The sequence below is a fragment of the Maylandia zebra genome, linkage group LG19, assembly GCF_041146795.1.
Source record: "Maylandia zebra isolate NMK-2024a linkage group LG19, Mzebra_GT3a, whole genome shotgun sequence".
Lineage (NCBI taxonomy): Eukaryota > Metazoa > Chordata > Actinopteri > Cichliformes > Cichlidae > Maylandia > Maylandia zebra.
In genome coordinates, this window is record NC_135185.1 from 1,553,083 (window position 1) to 1,575,775 (window position 22,693).

General features: G+C 42.1%; 1 protein-coding gene across 1 annotated transcript in view; it reads right to left on the reverse strand.

Annotated features, from left to right (window-relative positions):
• Window positions 1-19,661, reverse strand: part of rrh (retinal pigment epithelium-derived rhodopsin homolog) — a 28,457-nt gene extending 8,796 nt beyond the window's left edge. Inside the window, exons 1-3 of the mRNA XM_004564167.4 lie at window positions 19,333-19,661; window positions 16,669-16,859; window positions 9,476-9,575 (exon numbers count right to left, since the gene is read on the reverse strand). Of these exons, the coding sequence (XP_004564224.1) occupies window positions 9,476-9,575; window positions 16,669-16,859; window positions 19,333-19,444 (403 nt within the window). The 5' untranslated portion in view covers window positions 19,445-19,661. The remainder of the gene's footprint in view (window positions 1-9,475; window positions 9,576-16,668; window positions 16,860-19,332) is intronic.
• Between the last annotated feature and the right edge of the window lie 3,032 nt (window positions 19,662-22,693).

Sequence of the window (22,693 nt, forward strand, 5' to 3'; positions counted from 1 at the left end):
AGCAGTCTGCTAAACTGCATACTGCTGATATTGTTTTAAACAACAACAACAACAAAAACAAAAACCCGTCCAGAAGTTGTAGCAAACTGAATTATGGTCTGAATGCTTGGTTGTGCCAAACACAGTTTCTTTCCCAAGAGGTGGGGGACACCCGCCCAACTCCCTGTATATCCTTTAAAGAGGACATGAAACACTAAACATATAAAAGCTAATTTACATCATGAGCCCTGCTCTCAAGAACTGACATAGATGCAACACTGTCTCTGAAGCTGGGTTTAAGAAATAAGAGCCAAAACAATTCAGACCTGTTGCACTGACTTCACGCCTGATGAAGACCATGGAGAGGATCATACTTCACCACCTTCACCCACTAGTCAGGAGAGACCTAGACCCACTGCAGTTTGCCTACCAGCTGAACGTCAGGGTGGATGATGCTGCTGCATCGGGCCTTCTCTCATCTGGAGGGCACTAGGTGCACTGTGAGAGTCATGTTTTTTGATTTCTCCAGTGCCTTCAACACAATCCAGCCCTCAGTGCTAATGGGGAAGCTGCAGGGAGAGTAGACCATCAGCTATCCTAGTGGATTATTGACTACCTGAGGCTGTGGGCCTGTGTGTCTGAGGTGGTAGTCTGTAGCAAGGGGGCCCCACAAGGAACAGTGCTCGCCCCTTTCCTCATCACCCTGTACACTGCAGACTTCAGTTAGCATTACAAGTAACGGCGTTACTAACGGCGTTACTTTTCAGTAACGACTAATCTAACTAATTACCATTTCTATCGTTACAACGCCGTCAAACCCACCCACCACTTTAATCGCACTTTAGATCTCGTTCTGACATATTGGCATAGAAACTGAACTAACAGTATTTCCTAAAACAAAAAACCCTCTTTTTCAGATCATTTCTTATTAACATTTAAATATACCACAACAGATTACAAAGCAGTGGTTAACACGATTATTAGAGTACATGTCTTTCTGAAAGTGCTGTAACTAAGCCATTCTAGTCACATAGAGGTCGATTATCTTGTTAATAGTATTACATCTAGGGATGGGTATCGAAAACCGGTTCTTGTTGAGAACCGGTTCCCACTGTTTCAATTCCTTGGAATCGTTTGCCACTTTTAAAAACAATTCCCTTATCGATTCCAGTCGCCCCGAATGACGTCATCACGTTGAGTAGTGTCTTTTACCCAGTAGGAAACACGGCGCCTGAGCGGCACAAACGCTCAAAAGTTTGGTTACACTTTATGAGAAAGGATGACAACAGGGCAACGTGCAATACTTGCAAAGTAGAGATTTCATCAAAGGGAGGAAACACTATGAACATGCAAAAGCATTTGCTCAAAAAACACGCGATTGCTTTCAACGAATGTCGTGTTTTTGATCCGCTCCGGACTAGCGAAGCTCAACCCAGCAGCAGCGGTAGCGTTTCCACGTCCTCTCCCGTTAATACTGCAGGTAACTAATCAATTAGCATTGCATATTATGTTAGCGCGATTTACCTTATTACAAAACCTGCTATTACTGTGCGTTGCATTTAGATAACCATGATGAGAGAGACAGAGTCTGGCTCAGATGCTGGCAGTTGTCGCTGCAGTCTACCGGTAGCGTCTCCTTTCAGGCCAGGATAGACGAATGTCACCGAGCAGTGTCTAAGTTTGTGGTCAAAGGCTTGCACCCATTTGCCACAGCACATGCCCCCGATTTCACTTTGGTAAGTGAATGTGTTTAATTGTAGGCAGGACATTACTGGATATTCTTGTGTAATTGCTACAGAATAATTTATGTTAAACTTTGTTATTGCTACAGGAGAATATTTATTTTATTATTTTACATATACATTTTTTTTCCTGGGGACCCTGTGACACCCCATTGAAGAGCCGTAGGCTGTGGCTCTCTTTAGATCTCACTGTTGGGTTTGTAAGGCCATGTTACTCCTAAATTTCTATCTTGTTCAAAGAGAAGATATAAAACAAAGTTCTAAGCTAATCGACTTTAGTGTTCTCCTTTTAAAAAAAAAAAAAAGAATCGATAAGAGAATCGATAAGGAATCGAATCGTTAAACAGAATCGAAAATGGAATCGGAATCGTTAAAATCTTATCAATACCCATCCCTAATTACATCTTCACTGCATACAACTCTGGATACCCAAACTGAAAACGAAAACCTCAAATCAGAATTACTTGACTCTGTGGTATAACTCTTAAACGTGCACCAGTTCATAAGCTGAAGTTATAAGATGAAACAATTCACTAATTTAGAAGATCATTTTTTAGCCTGTAAGAATAGTTTGTTTTATAGGAAAAAAAGTAAAAAAAAAAAAGAAAGAAAAAAGACAGAGCTTTTCGCAAAGCAAGAGCATCTCACTTTTCCTCACTTATTGAAAAAATAAAAACAACTCTAGGTTTCTTGTCAGCAGCCTGTAGCCAGGCTGACAAAAAGCCAGGGCTCTGCTGAAAAACTAGTTCATGCATTTATTTCTTACAGGCTGGACGATTGTAATTCATTTTTATCAGACTGTCTTAAAAACTCCTTTAAAAGCCTCCAGTTAACCTAAAATGCTGCAGCAACAGTACTGACAGGGACTACAAAGATGGAGCATATCTTTCCCATACTGCCTTCTCTTCATTGGCTCCCTGTTTACATTGTTAAGACTGTTTGGAAAAGTGCTATATAAATTGTAATAGAGTGAATTGTTGCCCCCCAGTGGTAAAATACAGAAGTGCCTGTTACAGGGCTAGTTCTTGGTTGACCAATATATAACAACAAAAAAGGGTAGTTTTCTGCACCGCTAAGAAACAACAAGTTAGTGTGTGATGTCCTGCTGTTCAATAAAGGCACCTATCCACGTCCTTCTGTCCTGATCCTTTTAAGAGCCTAATCCAGAATATCACAACTGGCGACGAGGATTCTAAAGATTTCCACAGCGTGACAGAGGCTGTAGGAGGGTTGTGTTCACATGTAAAGAAAAAGACAAATCAAGACGTTTTCTTCACGGCTGCAGCGGAACAGCTTTTGGTGAGCTAACATGGCGATGCATGTGGGTCGTGTTGAAGAGTATAATGAATCGAAGGAAGATTTTGAGTCATATTTGGAGCGGTTGGAGCAATGGATGTTGGCAAATGATGTTTCCGATGAGAAGAAAGTGTGCACGTTTCTCTCTGTGATCGGAGCAGATACATACAGGCTGCTAAAGAATCTTGTGTCTCCGAGGGTACCGAGTACCATGGGATATGCAGCGCTGACTGGAGCGTTAAGTGCGCATTATAAGCCGACTCCAGTGGTGATAGCTGAGCGTTTTCGTTTTCAGAAACGTAACCAGAAAGAAGGGGAGGCAGTTTCTGACTATGTTGTCGCCCTGAGGCAGTTGTCAGCCACATGTGATTTTGGACAATATTTGGATGAGGCCCTGAGGGATCGTTTTGTTAGTGGGCTGCGTTCTGATGCTGTGCAGCGCAAGCTACTATCGGAAAAGGATCTTACATTTCCACGTGCATGTGAGATTGCCGTATCCATGGAACTCGCTTCGAAAAATACGATGGAGTTCTCAGGACGCCAGGACCCTCACCACGTAAATGCCTTGACAAATGCTCCAAATTTTTTCAACAAAGGATGGAAAGGACAGAACAGGCAAGAGGGCAATAACAAGCCAAAGAACTGGAAGGGACCTAAAAAAGACACAGGAATGAAGCAACCATGTTATCGTTGTGGTGGAAAGCATTCAGCACGTGAGTGCAAATTTAAGAGTGAAAAGTGTCATGTTTGTGCAAAAATAGGACACACTGCACGTGCTTGCAGGAATAAAAAATTCAGTCAGCAAACTCAGTATTTGGAAACTGAGGATGAATGCTCAAGTAGGAATGATGAAGCTGAACTTTTTGGAGTTTATTCAATGTACTCCATCACCTCCAGTGAGAAGGGATACACAGTGGATGTTGCGCTTGGGAGCAAGAACACCACCATGCTGCTGGATACAGGATCAGCAGTGTCGGTAGTATCAGACAAGTATTATCAGATACATCTCACTCATTTCCCTATAAAACCAGCCAGTGGGCTAAAGCTCAAGTCCTACTCAGGCCAACACATTGCTGTGCGTGGATATATTATGTTACCAGTACAGTATGGGACTCAAAACATCACCCTACCACTGATCGTTGTTCAGGGAGACAGACCAGCTCTGATTGGACGAAACTGGTTAAAGAAACTACAGCTGAACTGGAAACAGATTTTCACAGTACACAAGGTACTGGTGCAGAAAGAAGCAAAGCCAGGAGTACTAGAAGTGATTCAGCGCCATCAGGCAGTGTTTTCGGATGACCAAGGCTGCATAAAAGGATTTAAAGCTAGAATCCACACTAAACCAAACACCACACCAATTTTCTGTAAAGCTCGCCCAGTTCCTTATGCACTAAAAGAAGCTGTGGAAAAGGAGCTGGACAGATTGGAAAAGGTGAAGGTTATTTCAAAGGTTGAGAAAAGTGAGTGGGCATCCCCTATTGTTACTGTGCCAAAGGCAGACAAAACAATTAGGATATGTGGTGACTACAAAGTCAGTGTCAACCAGTGTGTTGAAGAGGAAAGATATCCACTTCCAAATACTGAAGATTTGTTTGCCACTTTAGCTGGAGGAATATCCTTCAGTAAACTTGACCTTTCTCATGCCTATCAGCAGCTACAGTTGGATGAAGAATCAGAGAAGTATCTGGTCATCAACACACACAAAGGTCTCTATAAGTACAATCGCCTCAGCTATGGTGTTTCCAGTGCTCCGGCTCTTTTCCAGTCTGTGATGGATCAAATCCTTCAGGGGATGGAGCATGTCACCTGCTTTTTGGATGACATCCTCATCACTGCTTCATCTGAAAGGGATCATTTGAAGAGGTTGGAGGAAGTACTCACACGTCTGGAGAAGCATGGTGTCAGAGTGAAGCTTTCCAAGTGCCACTTTCTTCAGAGCAGTGTGGAGTACCTGGGACATCGTATTGACAGGGATGGTCTGCATCCTTTAGAGGAAAAGGTAGCAGCCATAGCAAATGCACCAGAACCAACAAACGTCACTGAACTGAAGTCCTTTCTTGGTCTTCTAAATTACTACAGTCGATTTTTGGAAAATCCATCCACCATTCTTCAGCCTTTGCATAACCTGTTGAGAAAAGATGCTAAATGGATTTGGACCATGGAATGTGCAAAAGCATTCAGGGATGCAAAAAGTCTACTGCTGCAGAACAAAGTGTTGGTGCACTACAGCACAAATCTGCCATTGAAGTTAGCCTGCGATGCATCACCTTATGGATTGGGCGCAGTCATCTCTCATGTCATGGAAAATGGAGAGGAAAGGCCTGTGGCTTTCGCATCAAGAACATTAACTGAAGCTGAGCGAAAGTATGCCCAGATAGAAAAAGAGGCCCTTGCCATAATTTTTGGAGTAAAGAAATTCCATAAATATCTGTATGGAAGGAAATTCACCCTCATAACAGATCATAAGCCACTGCTGGCTATACTAGGGCCAAAGTCAGCTGTCCCAACACTCGCTGCACTAAGAATGCAACGCTGGGCTCTTATTCTAATGGCATACAATTATGACATTGAATATAGAAGATCAGCTGAACATGCTAATGCAGATGCATTGTCACGTCTACCTCGGAATACGCCAGACAACATTGCCGCTGAGGGAAGTATCTTCTATTTCTCACATGTGGAAGAGCTACCAATAGTAGCTAAAGACATTGAGAGAGCAACCATGAAGGATCCAATCCTCAGCAAGGTCTGGAGCTACACCATGAATGGGTGGCCGAGTTATATGCAAGACGAATCACTTAAGCCTTACTTTACATGCAGACACGAGCTGTCAGCAGAACAAGGATGTGTTCTTTGGGGACAACGGGTCATCATTCCACCGGTTTACCAACAGAAAGTGCTGGAAGACCTGCATCATGAACATCCAGGTATCTGTCGTATGAAAGCACTCGCTCGCAGTTACCTGTGGTGGCCAGGCTGTGATGGTGATATACAAGAACTGGTTCAAAGCTGCTCAGTCTGTCAGGCTGTACAGAAGTCACCACCCGTTGCACCACTCCATCCGTGGAAGTGGCCTGAGAGAGTTTGGCAACGGATTCACATTGAACAGAAACAGTCTGAGCAGAAGTGACACCATGATTACAAAACCCAACCTGTTCGTGTTTTTTCGGAGGGAGACGCTGTGCGTATCCGAAACTTCAGGGGGGGGGGGAAACAAAATGGACTCAGGGAACAGTTCTGAAGAAAACGGGAAGTGTTACTTACCTGATACAAGACAGAACATGCACAATACATGTGGATCACCTGTTACCATGGAGACAGACTGTGGAGAAACCCCCAGTTATATTTTCACCGGTTTCAGAGGGACGGCCAGAAGTGATTATGGACAGTGTTGTTCCAGAGATACCACCAAGTCCACCTGGGATTTTAACATCACACTCCTTACCTCCTGAACCACCTAAACAGACAACCGATGAACCACCAGTATCCAACCCAGAAACCACCCAAAGCCCATCTGTGGAACGCAGATACCCAGAGAGATGCAGAGTTCCCCCAAAGAGACTGAATCTTTGAAAATGTAGAGTTATGTTTTAGTTATTTACTGCCAGTTATTTTAGAAGTGAAGAGTTAATAATGGAAGTAATGGCTACATTTGTTCATTGTTCGTAAGGGCCACAGAATATTTCTTTTTGGTGGGGGCAGTGAAATACATTCTTTAAAGGGTTGCTTACTTCAATTACAAATCTAAAAGGGGAGGAATGTAATAGAGTGAATTGTTGCCCCCCAGTGGTAAAATACAGAAGTGCCTGTTACAGGGCTAGTTCTTGGTTGACCAATATATAACAACAAAAAAGGGTAGTTTTCTGCACCGCTAAGAAACAACAAGTTAGTGTGTGATGTCCTGCTGTTCAATAAAGGCACCTATCCACGTCCTTCTGTCCTGATTCTTTTAAGAGCCTAATCCAGAATATCACATAAATAAACTTGACCTTGACCCAAATACTGAATTGAATTAAACCCTCTTTGGTTTAGGGTATAATTGGCCATTTTTTAAATTCAGAATCAGAATCAGAATCAGAATACTTTATTGATCCCTGGGGGAAATTATTTTTTGTTACAGTGCTCCATTTTAAACCAACATTAAGACAAGACAGACAATACACTAACTAAGAATAGTACAATATATACATATATATACATACATACATACATACATACATAAGTCACTCATAAATAAATAGTTGGAAAAGAAACATGTGTAGCTGTAGCAGCAAACAGTGTGTTAAGTGGATGCGTTGTACAGGGAGATGGCCACAGGCAGGAATGATTTCCTGTGTTGTTCAGTGGTGCTTTTCGGTAATCTCAGTCTCTCACTGAACGAGCTCCTGTGACTGACCAACATGTCATGCAGTGGGTGGGAGGTGTTATCCAACATTGTCTTTATCTTGGACAGCATCCGCCTCTCCGACACCACCTTGAGGGAGTCCAGCTCCATCCCCACAACATTGCTGGCCTTACGGATCAGTTTATTAAGTCTGTTGGCATCTGCGACCCTCAGCCTGCTCCCCCAGCATGCAACAGCATAGAGGATCGCACTGGCCACCACAGACTCATAGAAAATCCTCAGCATTTTCTGGCAGATGTTGAAGGACCTCAGTCGCCTCAAAAAATAGAGACGACTCTGGCCCTTCCTGTAAAGTGCTGTGGTGTTTTTAGCCCAGTCCAGTTTATTGTCAATGTGTACTCCAAGGTATTTATAGTCCTCCACAATGTCAACACTGACCCCCTGGATTGAAACAGGGGTCAAGTGTTTCCTGGTCTTCCTGAAGTCCACGATCAGTTCCTTGGTCTTTGCCACGTTGAGCTGCAGATGATTCTGCTCACACCACGTGACAAAGGAGTCGACCACAGCCCGGTACTCTGTCTCATCATCCCTGCTGATGCATCCAACCACCGCAGAGTCATCAGAAAACTTCTGAAGATGGAGGTCTCTGTGCAGTGGCTGAAGTCTGTGGTGTAGAGGGTGAAGAGGAAGGGGGAGAGGACAGTCCCCTGTGGTGCCCCTGTGTTGCTGATCACCTCGTCAGACACACACTGTGGGAGACGTACATATTGTGGTCTTCCTGTCAGGTAATCAACAATCCAGGACACCAGAGAAGCATCCACCTGCATCGCTGCTAACTTATCACCCAGGAGGGTCGGCCTGATGGTGTTGAAAGCACTGGAAAAGTCAAAAAACATGACCCTCACAGTGCTCGCCGGCTGGTCCAGATGGGTGTAGACACGATTGAGCAGGTAGATGATGGCGTCCTCAGTTCCGAGACGAGGCTGATAAGCGAACTGAAGGGGATCCAGGTGTGGTCTTACTATGGGTCGCAGCTGGTCCAGGATGAGCCTTTCCAGGGTCTTCATGATGTGGGAGGTCAGTGCCACGGGCCTGTAATCCTGGGCCTGTAAAATTACTTTTCATTTTACCCTTATATTTAATCAGTAAAAATATTTATCTTGTCTGGTATGGCATCATTCTTTCCATTCTTCTTTTGTGACCTACAGTTATTTTAAAATTCAGACATAATAAATTAACACAATTGACCTACAAGCACACAAAACAAAAGAAACCATCAAATCTGAGTAGAAAAAGTTTGATTTTTTTTCATTGTGTATACCACAAACAATTTTGAATTTAGAAAAGAGAAACATTTTGGCTTCTGGTTGCAAATCCTATATAACACTCCAACAGCATCCATAATCACTAAAGAGCAAATAGCTAACTCATTCAATTTAAACAGAGACATTAGACCAGGATGCCACTATTGCCATCTGCCCTATTGTTGCCACCAGTGAACAATAACTGATTAGCGGTACAGCAAAAAAAAAATTACATAATCACAAAATCAGTTTGTATGCTGATGACATTCTTCTAATCCTAAAAACTCACTTTTGCCATTACACATTCTGATCACATCTTTGATAAGTTTTCTGGTAACTCAGTCAACTGGTCTGAGATTCTCCCTTGAATATACATATATATGTGTGTGTGTGTGTGTGTGTGTGTGTGTGTGTGTGTGTGTGTGTGTGTGTGTGTGTGTGTGTTTGAAACGCTTTGTTTTTGTTTTCCCTGCTACATTTTATAAGAGGTCCCACCTTTTTTGAAATTTGGGTTGTACTTCCTCAAAACATCTTCAATGAGTCTGTATTTTGGTGAACTTACAAACGATTTATGAATAAAATAGAACAATTTAAGCAGTGGTTAAAAGACAACAGAAGGAACATGAGATTAATCGCACATCACTTTGTGACCAGTATAACTGGTTGTGTGATGAATGATGGAATTAGATGACATGGTAACCCTTGATCATGAATATCTTTGTCAATTTTGTAACAGATAAAAAGGAGTATAACAATGTGGTCGGGTAAATTATATATGCAAATATTAGGCTCTCTAAGTGGGATACCTATATCTGGTCTGCAGATGGAAAGGTAACGATCAATGGCCACCACGGTCAGCAGGCCAATACTAGCCATGCCAAAGAATATGTTGAGAGCTGCATAGATCTGGAGACACAGAAACAAAGAAAAAGACAGGTACTTAGATTCCTTCTTAACGAGAAGGCTATGATCATGGCCCTGTGCTTGAGGCAAGAATTGTTAGCATCCAAAAGATTAAAGCAAGAACCACGGTGCTAACATGTTGTGGTACAATGGCTTTTGGAATTCTGTTACTATGATTTAACAGAAACTTGTAGAAACTTGGAAAAGTTATAAAATTCAGATTTTTACACTGCTCTGACCAAATGTCCTTTCTCAGTCCTGGTCTAGTTATCTGTGTTTGTTAAACATAGCAGTGAGGTATGTTGTCTGCAGTGGTGTATTACAGCCATGTCGGGGAAAGTTATTGTCTTGGTTCAAAGAAAAAGGCCACACAAATGCAGATGATGGCTGTTAGTTTCCTCGCTTCTGTTAATACGTTCATAAGAAGGATTACATGGCTCAACAATATTATGCCATGACAATGCTGTGAAAAAAATCTGCTAAAAGACCGTGAATCAGCCTGGCCACAGATTTTGTAATAAGTAATTTAAGTGTCAAGGTCCCGGGTCTTTTCATCAGTGTTTTGAGTTGGATTATCAACTTGTTTATTTCTTTGAAATTTCCTATTAGCAGTCTTGGATTTAGTTGGTTATGCTGCTGAGTTCTTGCCTTGTTGTTAGTTTCCCTTGGTGCTCACTCCTCCTCTCTCATTCTCTCCCTCGTTTTCTGTATCAAGTCAGCCTTGTCTCCATGTTCATTTGCCTGTTTCTCCAGTCATGTCGCTCCCTGTGTCTCTCGCACTCTCTCTGTGTCTCTTGCTCTTGGCCTTTCTTAGTTTAAGTCCAGTTGTGTTTCCCAGGTGTACCACTAACCCAGCAAAATCGAAGACTGTTTGTTTTGCTTCAGAGTCAGCCAGCATAAAAGATGTGTATCTTGTAGTTGACCCAGTAAACAAAGTAAAACAAAACAGAATTTTTGGGTTCTTGCAAGGGTCAACCATAACTTCATGTGATGTTACTGCGCTGGTGGATAATGAAATCTCATCTACTGTTAATCAAACTATACATGTTTTTAAACCAAACCCTGAACCAGTACAATGTGTATCTGGGTCTGCTCATGATTTGCCTTGTTTTGAAACTGTTTGCAAAGTGGCGGGGTAGCAACTCTAGAGTTAGTGTCACTTCTGAGGACCCTGAAGGGGACCTCTTTGAAGACTGTTTGCTGTGAACCTGTGCAGAACTGGTTCTGTTGCACCCTCTGGGGCTCCCTCTAAAGACTGTGGTACCTCATCTTTGCTTGTTTCTAAGACTGTTCTTCCACCTGTGACCTCGCGTAAGCCATATGCTCTGCCTGCTCCCAGTGTGGCTTGGACCCAGCTTTTCCCTGCACCCATCTCAGTTCCCGGTATTAAGATAGGTAGAGCTCGACCAGTCCCTGTCCCTGCTCCCAAGGCGGTTCTGCCTTCAGCCTTCATCTGCACCCATTCATGCACCTGGGTGTTGGTGACTGAGGCCCAGCCGATCCATGTTCTGGTTTCCAGCTGGTGACAGCTGGTGTCCACCCATCACCTGCACCAGTCCTGGCTCCCAGGGTGATGCCAGCAAAGACCAGATGTATTATTGTAGGGTCTACCTTATAATATAAAGCACCTTGAATTGAATTGAATAGACCACCTCTGCACCTGTAATAGTTCCTCAGGTGAGAGGAGCTGGCTTCTGGCAGGTTCCTGCACCCATCGCTGATCCTAGGGTGAGGGCAGCCAGAATCTGTTTTCTGTATTAAGCCAGGCAAATAAACATGGAGTCAAGACTATCTGTTTCCCCTGTCTTTCTCTATGTGTCGCTCGCTCTCACTCTATCTTTAATTAGTCAGTCTGAGTCTTGGTGTGCATTTCTCGTACTTCCTGTTTTATTTTGACAGCCTCTCGTGTTTGGTTTTGCTTCCCAGGTCTCGTCAGTGAGATTATGTTCAGCTGTGTCCCCCAGTTGTTTCCTCTCTGCCCCAATTCCCTCTTATGTATATATTGTCTGTATCTCCCTCTGTCCGTTGTCATAATTAGGGATGGTTATCGTTTAGGTTTTATCCGATACCAGTACCAAACCGGTACTTTTGAAACGGTGCCGGTGCTTAAACAGTGCTCGAACCGGTGCTTAAAGAATGGAGAACACACACTTTGTCCAAAAACCTCTCATGTTTAGCTGTTTTTTTGGTAAAAAGATAACAATGTTAGCCTTTTCTGCAGCTATAGAGCATATATGGTATCACTCTTGGCTGGAAGCAGTGCTTAATCATTGGAGAAAACACCAATTTTGTCTAAAAACCTCTCATGTTTAGCCGTTTTCCACTTTTTCTTTGGTCATTTTAGCCTTTTTGGCCAGGGTGAAGGGAGTATCTGCCATCAAACAAGAAGACAGCCGCATGTAGCTATGATGATGTTTGCTAGTTCACCTTACATGCATTAATGTAATAACGTGGTTAGCCTACTCAACGTAAATTACACACGAACAACATTAAGCTGCTCACGCAGAGAAGAACGGCTGCTGCTGCATCATCATCCTCATCATTTCTGCTACACTGGCAGGGCTAGGGGCCAGGACTCTCCTCTTTGGGTTTTTGGAAGATGTTGCTAACTCCGGGTCTCCTATAACAGGCACCACACCCGCTGTAGATGTGCACGGTGTGAGGTCTCGCAGCAAGCTATCAAATATTGTGCATTTCTCAGCTTTTAAAAAAACGCTATGCGTTGCCAGGTGTTTCATCAGATTCGAGGTGTTACCTCCTTTGCACAGTATCACCTTAAAGCACTTGTTGCAGGCTGCTGAGTCTGCATCTTTTGCTGTGAAGTACAGCCAGACTTTTTATTCTGTAGCTCTGCTCTAAAAGAACGTACGTACCTGGGCCCGCCTACTATCCTTGGTAAGGTAAAATGATTGGCTAGAATCCAAAGTGTATGACATCTCAGGAAATAAAGCACCGAAATGTGCGCTGCTTTTCGGTCTGGTTACTACCGTTTATGTCAGAACCGGTGCCATAATGGCACCGGACACCGGTACCCATCCCTAGTCATGATCTCCTTCTTGGTGTGTGTCACATTTGTTCAGGGCGTCCAGTGTTTGGATGCATAAGTATCTGTCCATTTTGGATTTAATTATTTGTACTTTCCAGCAATAAAGTTAAGTTCAGTCCAACCTGAGAGGCCTGCATTTGGGTCCTAACCTGCCTGCCACACACTGCGTTTCATGACAGTGAGATTGTGGAACACATTTTATAACTTTAAAAGACATTATGTAACAAAGAGGCTATTTCAGATTTTATCTTATAAACAGTGTTGGGAAGGTTACTTTTAAAATGTATTCCACTACAGATTACAGATTACATGCCCCAAAATGTATTTTGTAATGTATTCTGTTACATTACCTAATGAGAGTAACATGTAGGGCTGCCAAGATTAGTCGACTAGTCACGATTACGTCGACGACTAATTTAATAGTCAACACGTCGTTTGAAGCTTTGTAAGCTCACAAAAGACGCAGGAATAAGTAGCAGGATTTAAGAATGTAATAACGGACTGAAACAGAAGATGGCAGCACTGCATGTACAAGGATGCCAGCTGCCGTTAAACCCCGAAGAAGCAGCTGTGTCCCAGAATTCATAGCGCAGCCCAGCTCAGTTTCCAACAATGGCGGCAGCTAGTTAGTTTTAACTTTACTCTTATTATTCTTTCTGGGTCACAAAATAAACGTTTAACATATTTTCAGGCGAGAATGTAGCTGTGTAAACCTCAAATATCTGCTCAGTTTATCAGGACACCGCATATTTTCAAAAGCGCTCCGACGTTTTCAGAGACGTCTGTTACCCACTAGCTCGATAGCGAGCCGGGGGCTAGGTCACTAGAGCCGTGAGAACACCGGACTCCCCGCAGATCGTTTTCAAACCCACCGCCGTCTTTCGCTACTCGGGTTAAACATATATGAGTCACTTAGATAACTTAACAATGTTATTGTTTGGCTTTTTTTTAGTATTTTATTTGTTCTGGAGTAAATCTGTTTGGCTGAGATTAAAGTTATAGTTTTTACACAGCTGAATAAACGTCAAGCAGACAGCTGATTATCAGAAGTGTGAGATGCTCCAGAATATACTCCGGTGTCCTGTTATATTTTAGATAGCAAGGAGTTTATTAAACTTCACCGAAACAATCTGCAAATTTCATTAAAATTTGATAAACTATCAGCTTGTCTTTATTTTTAGTTAGCACAGACCTGAAACACTTACAGCTGTAAGCTAGTGATAGTTATATAAGAGCAGATGCTGCTGGTGCAATAAGCTGTAGTTTTACGTCCAATGGATGATGATCTGATTAGTCGACTAATCGCAGAAATAATCGGTGACTAGTCGACTATCAGAATAATCGTTTGTGGCAGCCCTAGTAACATATTCTGAATACTTTGGATTACTTAATCTATTATCATGCTTTTTACAACTACATAAAATGTATTATTGCTGTGTGATTTATTACTATTACTGAAGGTTACTCGCCATACCAACACCAACACCAACTAGATGTTTAAATCTTAATATAAATGAGTAACAGTAGGTGGACATTAGGTAAGGCTGCACTTTTTGCAGCGATCTCGTGTAGAAAACTATTCCTCGCGTATATAAAACAGGTCCGCGGCTCCGAACCGTAGTAAAGGGACCTCTGGCTGATACGTCGGGTTCGTGTCGGCTCATAGCTGAAAACTAGCTTTACTTTGTTGTCTGGGTCAACTCTGCTAGCGAGAGACAGAGAGAGGCGTTGAAAGGCTGCTTATTGTTTCGGAGGAAAACACGAACACAGCGTACAGTCGAGTCTTAATAGCTTACTTACAGCTGGTCTCGTCAGGCTCTCTTTCTTACTTGGCTCTCGGTGAAGGCGGTCGCACTTTTCTCCTCTCCTCCTTCCCCTTATCTTCCCTGCTTAGCCTCTTGTGTCCTTGTCTTGTCTCGCGTGCACTACTTTTCCCTTGAACAGTCTCTCACTGTCGTTCTCTAAAACCTAACAGAGAATTATGGATTTGATCAACTGGTCTCTGAACGCTATTGACACCCTTTTCTCAACGAGAAGTCTGGGCTCGGGAGAGCCCGAGTGCCCTGGAGGGACTTTCCCTGCCGGATACACGATGGATGGGTGGCAGACCTGGAGGATCTTGTGCCTGGCGGGACTGTCTATCGAGGACGCTGAGGATATTTACCTATTCGGAACCATGATAACAGGGTTCTTGCTGATCGGAGCTGGCTTGGCCCTGACTTATCGGAGAAATAAGAGAGCGGAACCAGCTGTTCACACCCCCCCTAAGCTGACCGCTGGAATTGAAGCGATGGGACGAGGCGCGGCCTCCCACACCGAACGCAGCATGGTTAACACCTTGGAGACGCTTACAGCTGCCGTGAAGACTCAAAATAACACCATTGAGCGTATGATGGGATACATCAGAGAGGGGCCTGCTCACAATAACACCCTTGAGCGAAAGTTGGAAAACATCGCAGAACAGCTCACTGCAGCTGTGGGGTCTCAGAACCAAAAGAATGACAACACCACGGAACAGAAGCTTGATACCATCATGGGGAGGCTCGCAGCGCTCCAACGGGAAATCGAGGCCCCAGTGTCGGAGTGCTAAATTCGCTGCTCGCATAAAGGAGAAATCAACAATATTCTACATTTGGACACCACGGCGCCAGCTGCCCAGGCCCAAGGCTGGAGCCCACCAAAACAACTCCCTGATAACGACTGTGTGATGACTATTCTTCCCATCCCATGAAGGACACCTGGATCGGCTGGAGGACTGTTTACTTAGCCTGATAGGCCGAAGGACACTGTCTCAGCTGAACTATGGACACGCACACACACACACTTACACTGATAAGCACGCACTCGTCCCCCTCCCTTCCAAACGCCTTCGATGCTTGTTCCTGCGGGGGAAGGCAGCGGGTCTGTGTGCCGCGCTGAAATGATAGCATGGTGCAGGACGACTGCTGTGTTCCTTCGAATCACCCCCCATCCCCCTATCCATCCCCTGTGGCTTGTCATGTACTCTGATGTTGTGATGTGGACATTAATGTGCTCTCTGTGCAGAGGAGTTTTTTTTGTTTCCTGTTCTCATGCTGTCCTCCCATAGGTTGCCCAGCGTGTGAAGAGGTCTCTTTTTTTCCTCTTGTACTTTTCCCAATGTTGTGTAATTTTTTCGGTGTTATTCTCCTAACGCTGCCGATCTCCGACTGTATTCCCTTGTGTTGTCTTGTTGTTGTGTGTGTAAGTCGGGGGGGGGGGGGGGGGGGGGTCCTATTCCTCTGTGGGGCAACCTGCATATGGCCAATAAAGCATTCATTCATTCATTCATTCATTCTTGGCTGCAGTGGTTATTATTATATTTACATGCTTCCAGCTCCTGTTTCTGCTCGGTGACAGCTCCTACTTTTCCTTTTTCTCCCTCCTCGCTCACAGACACATAACGGGTACAGCAGTCCATTCTCCCTGCAGCACGGACTACAGGCTACATTCTTTAGGGCGATGCCTGTAACACTCTGCCTATTGCATCATATTAAATCATTTTTTGAATATTAATTTTTAAAAATATTTCTTCACGTAATTATGCGGACCTCAAATAGAGGTGACATGGGTTGCGAGATTGAGACAGGCATTAGAGCCTCTTATTGTGTGTTTTGTTTTCCACCGGCACCGAATTAGCAAAAATCGAGAGGGCATAGGCCAATATATGAAACAGGAAAAGACTGCCATGTAATCCATTTACTTCAACAAAGTAACTGTATTCTGAATACCACCTTTTAAACGGTAACTGTAACGGAATACAGTTACTCATATTTTGTATTTTAAATACGTAACAGCGGTACATGTACTCCGTTACTCCCCAACACTGCTCATAAATACTCTCCACATATTGACACAGACATGGGTAAAAACTGCCTAGTTTATTTGCGACTGGGTTCACTAACAATGTTAACAAGTGCTAGATTTTTCTATAGCTGCAGTTGGTTGAACATAACCTAAACAACAAACAGCATAAAATGACAAAACTAGATGTGCATGTAGTGGAATTAGAGGCAGTCGTATTCTACACACCTGACAACCAGCATAGCCAAATTTCCAGCTGCCGTGGATGTCTGAAGCAGCGGACATGGGATAGCCAATACCAGCCACTCCAATGTCAGTAAAAGCCAAGTTGATTATTATGAAGTTGGTAGGTGTGCGAAGTTCCTTAAATTTTACAAACATCAATAGCACCACAATGTTGCTCGCTAAACTGATGACACCTGAGAAATGAAAAGAAAGACAGTGTTACAGTGTGAAAGTCAAACATGAAGTTTAAGATTAAGATACCCTATTTGTCACTGTAGTAGGATACAACGAAAATTTATTTGTTGGCTCTCTATTAAACAATGGCAAGGGATAAAAGGAGCTTTTAAAAAAGACAAATACAAACAAGAGCACTCAGAGAGTGCAACCCCCCAAGATTTAATACGAGATTTAATATCTTCATCCAAATAAAAGTCGACTGAGGAGAAAGTAAATAAAAGTGCTTTAGGTTCCAGTTGCTTTGTCTAAAGCTAAAAAGGATACTGTAACGTATTTAAATATGTCAACATAGGCAGTGTCAGACTGTATTCTCTGGGGCCTTAGATTCGATAAAACATAGCAAACTCATGTAGCATGTTTTCCAGCTGAAAGAAATTGTAGCAGAATTCTAATATTTATGAATATAAATGACGAAATAAATAGCATAATAGCAAATATTACTATATTTAATATTTTTAAAAATCCAACATACACCAGGCCTCTCCTGTTTGGGGCTCCAGGTTGGTCGTCAAATAGTCAGTTTTGCTTAGGCTGGTTTGTAAATGAGGGAAGTGGCCCTGAAGAAGCTTAAAGTCTTCGTCTTTTAGGAAATAAAGTCTCATATCATTCAAGAATGATAGAAATTATCCACATATCTCACTTATCTTAACTGCACTACTGTATAGCTCTGTGTAAATAATCATTCTGTGCATTCGATAATCTTTAATCCTACAACTGTTTACAACTTGCACAGTTCCCATTTCTGTATAGCTGTATATCTCAGATTCTGTAAAGTTATTTATTTCATATTCTGTATAGTTTTTCACATTTATATCCTGTTCATAGCCTGTACATAGCTTGTACTCACTACAGCCTGTACATACTTATAGTTATAGAATATTCACAACATACTTCATACCGTGTACATTATAACATACCATAATAGACCCACTTCTTTAATATACTCACATATCTATATTATTGCTAATATATATTGTAATATATCTATATCACTAAAGCACTTCTGGATGGATGCAAACTGCATTTCGTTGCCCTGTACCTGTGCATGTGCAATGACAATAAAGTTGAATTCTATTCTATTCTATTCTATTGTAAGAATGTAATCAAACTGTTTCTCGGTCAACTCAAGCCTAACATTAGTTGGACTAATGTTGGTTAATATTGAGCTGCCAGTTTATTGTCAGCTGTCTGGAGCCCAGAGGGGTCACATGTCTAATCTGCTGACAATAAGTAACTGGAACAGTGTTGTAAATAAATAATCGTGTTTATGCACGCGTGATAGAGCCCAGACTTTAGTTTAGGAGATGATTAGTCATTATTATACATAGCATACTATTTCAAAAGGCTTTTTGTAGTCCATGTTCACAACAGTGTAGTTTTAAACTTATGGGATAATGTCATATTAATAGATGGCCTACTATAAGTGCAGTCCTTTTTTTATGGAGGTCAAGAAAAATCATCTATCAGTGTGGACAGGACTCATATAGCAGCGCTTTTCTAGACTGTCTGAGCACTTTACAACAACTTGCCTCGTTCACACAAGCACTTTTTTCTGTGCTCTTTCTAACATTCACGCTGTTCATTACATTCAAACTGTAATGGATTTTTAAAGAGCAACTTGAGGTTAGTATCTTGCCCAAGGATACAACAGACTGGAGCAGACAGGGGGTCAAACCACCAACCTTTCAATTAGCAGGTGACATGCAAGGTATTTTTTTGACCATTCATCTGCAACCCAGCATAAAACGGAGCATTGTGCCAACATCCTATAACCTAGTATAGACTCTTATTTCGAAAATGAACCCAATATGGACTGGAGATGGTATGTGCATTAGCATCAGGGAGAAAGACAAAGATAGAATTAACTTTTGACTACAAGTCTTTGTTGATTTCACTTAAAACCTATAGTTTGATCTGTCCTGCAAATAGCAAATACAAAACAGACATACATGACACCCAGGAGGTTGGCATGATTCTAATCACCTAGGTGGCTGCTGCTAAGTGGTTACAATAGTGATTATCTCCAGTCATACGCTGAAGAATAAACACGACCAACACTCACAAGAATTTCTCTTTAAGCTTGTAAGGAGATGACCTTCCATAAAATAACATACATCAATCAAATTAAAATGTAAAAATTATATGAAAATAAGAACTAGCTGGTTAAAACTCAATAAATGCTGATATCCAAGTTTTGTCAAGAAACCACATTGCTTCGCTGGGCTTGGTTGGATGAATCCTATGACATCTCACTGGTAAAGAAAGAATATCAAAGACACATTTAGGATTTAACCATTAAAATTCAAATGATTATAACAGACTATTATCCCTCTTAACCACACAATGACTGCATTTACACAACTGCAAAACTGAAGAACATAACGCAGAGCAAACATGGCAAAACACAGCATAAGGGTTGTTTGTTGTTACCTGCAGTGATGAGATATCCAGCCACAATGTTATGCTCCAGTTGGGTAAATGCACTCTTCCCCCCATAAGGTGCATCTTCATTTGAAATATTAACCCCAGAGTCCATCCCCATTTAGTGACCTTCTAGATAAAAACAAACAAACAAACAAAAAATACCCGATTAAGGTAAAAACTAAAAAACTTAAAATGATGGTGATCCTTAAAATTTAAACTGAAGAAAATTAGAAGAAGAATGCAGGCAGGGAGTTTTGTAAAATGCTGTCCTAACTAAAATCTGTATGATGCTATTGTGGAGAAGTGGTGGGTAAACCGTGAGGACTAGGGTTTATGGGATTATTGCATTCCACTGCTCCTCTGTCCCTGTTAGCAGGCGGCAATCTGCACGTAACATTGGTAACAAAGCTCTGTAAGAGAGGATTACCGCTCACATGGAGTGGCTGGCAAGTTATGTCGTCAATGAGCTTTGTCATTACAACACAGAATCGAAGACTGAAATACCTCAAACGGATGACTGGTCGTTTCACAGAGAAACAGTAGGAACAATAAAGTCTCGTTCAGTCTGGATTACATGTGCCTATGGGTCCACAAAGGCACATTGTGTGGCAACGTTTAGTTAATCAACTGTAACAGAAAGAGCCTTCAGGAAACTCCCATCAAACCATGAGGCCCTGTTTTGTAGAAGGAGTTTTCAATCAAATTATCCAAAAAATATTCAAACAGTAGTGGTGTTAAACACTGTTTTCATTTGGAGTGAGAGATCAGAAGACTTGTTGCTTTGAAGCAGGGACTCTATGTAGACAAAAGCCCTGTTTCTCTGTTCCATTGGTTGAAGCTATTGTTCCAGACACCGCTTTTAATTGGTGTTTTATTCTTTCAGTCCCAAAGATTTCCATTTTGTTGGGGTCCCTGAAGAAGTACCAGTGCAGGTCATTTACCTCCTTCTGTATGCCATACCATGGACCACTGAATGGGAGCATTTCTAAATCTGATGCACATATGCAGCAATCACAAACCTCAGAGAGTAACACAAGTTTGAACTGAACAGCCAATAATTTTTATGCTAAACACACAATATCAACCAAAAATCCAGAATAAACACATTATACAAAAGCTACGATATGCTTGTGATTCACTGAAATAAGTATTTGATCCTCTAATATCCATCTACAGTTCTGGGTCAACAGATTGGTTCTTAAATAGCATTTTTCCTACACCACCTGAGCACTCAATGTGCTTCATGCAACACGCTTTCTATGTGCTATTCAAACCCTGATTCATTTATCAGAGAACAACCTCGGGTTAGTATTTTGTCCAAGGATATTTGGCAGGAGACTGGAGCAGCCAGGGATCTCCAAGCTTACAGTTTGTAATGACCTGCACTACCTCCTGAGCTACAGCCACCCTGAGCTTACAGCACCTGGTGTTTCTAGGTGGAAAAAACACAAAGAAGGGAATAAGATCAGGGGCATTATCTCAGAAGCTCAGAAAATAGTGATCGATCAGCTTATGCATGCACAAAGTCAGCTAATAACTCTCCTAGCGTGGCTGAAAGGAGTGACTCTGACAACACAGATGAACTGTTGTCTGACTTGGTGAGGGTCGGGTTGTTGTCAGACAGGAAACTCTCCAACTGGAGAAAGTTGAAGCATCGCCTGTCCTGACCTCGAGTTTGAAAAACTCCAGTTTCTTCGACATTGTATTGATTTGGTCCTGCACATCAAAAACACTGATGGAGAGTCCCTGTAGTCCCAAATTCAGCTCATTTAAACAAGAAATGTTCAACGAGTATTCCAGCTGATTGAGCCACACAGTGTCTTCAAAAACACCTGGACCTCTCTGTGAAATTCAAAAAGCCTAGAAAGTTTCTCCCCTCTTTAAAGCCATCATACTTCAGTATGGAGCAGAAGCTGGACATGTTTGCTGGCCATCTTATTACAGAGCTCATGGAATAGTACAGGCCAACCTGGTCTTTATGAAGTTTACAATTTTTACAACTGAGTCTATTACACACTTAAGTTCTTTAGGCATCTTTTTCACCACCAGGACTCAATGGATACTGCAGGGAGTCCAGCTGGCAAATTTAAACTACTGACCTGGATAAAATTAGTACCCATATGATAATTTTCTCCTAATGTTTGTAGGAATGTTAGGGAGAATGTCTGGCTTTAATTTTATGACACAGTCCAGAATTGTTATTGTTATTGTAAACAAAAATACACTCCAAAAAACTAGAGGAAGAAAAAGGAAGGAAACATTGTCCTCTGTGATATACAGCATGAGATCTGAATGAGTGTCAGAGATATGGAACGCCAGAGAAACCTGTCGTTTATGAAAAACTGTGAAAGTTTTACTTGCATTTGGGGAGCATATATAGTGGCTGTGAAAACAAATGTCATGGTTGCATGACCAAATAACTAGATTTGACTTAAAAGCAGAACCAGGTGAGACACGGTTTCACAGTTTTTATTATGCTCAAACAGGGGAAGGTTAGTAATGGTGTTGGCAGCAGGGGATGAGCAGGCAGGTGAGAAGATGAAGGTAAGGGATCCAGGTAGGTTACAAGGGAGAGCCAGCGATTATTGGAGAATCTTCAACCAGCTGGAAGGAGACTGAAGATAAAGAAAAACCATGTAAAAGTAGGAATGTAGGAAAAATATGGTTTGGCCTGTTACCAGTAGAAAGAGGCTGCTCCTTTTATTAAGCACTGAGTGGCATCGATGAAGGAAATGGCAATGATGTGTATCCAGCTGAAGAGGGGAGGGATAGTGCCTGCATAATGATCAGTGTGGAGAAGAGAAAGACTGGCCTTGTCAAAGATTCAGCACACTCGTCCTAGCGTCATATCAACGTGATCAAAAAATGCAGCCTTCATATACACACTGAAGGGTATGGCAGTTGAGGATGAGGATTTGGGTTACATTGATGAAATACAACATGAGATCCACCTCAGTGATGATAACTATGTAACACAACAACACAGAATAATCCCACACACACAGGGCTGAACACAAAATTGGACCTGGCAATTTTGGTCCAGGTAACCCATCATGATCGCTGAAATTTTTTTTTTAACTAATTAAAAATAAATAAATATACTTCACTTTGTTTTAATTATTGATATGGTAACTTTTGTTTGCTTGTTTTTATCAGCTTGGTACAGTTGCTGTAGTTCTTAGTGTCACTGCACTGCAGCATGTGACAATTAAGTGGCTCATGGTCAATAAAGCCATTTATTCTGCTTGAATCTCTCCCTTCCTGATAACGACCCTCCATCTGTTTTCTTACCATGTCAGTTTCACCTCCCTCTGTCTCTTCCTCACTCTGTGGTGGTGGCCCCATGATCGGAAGGTCGGGGGTTCGA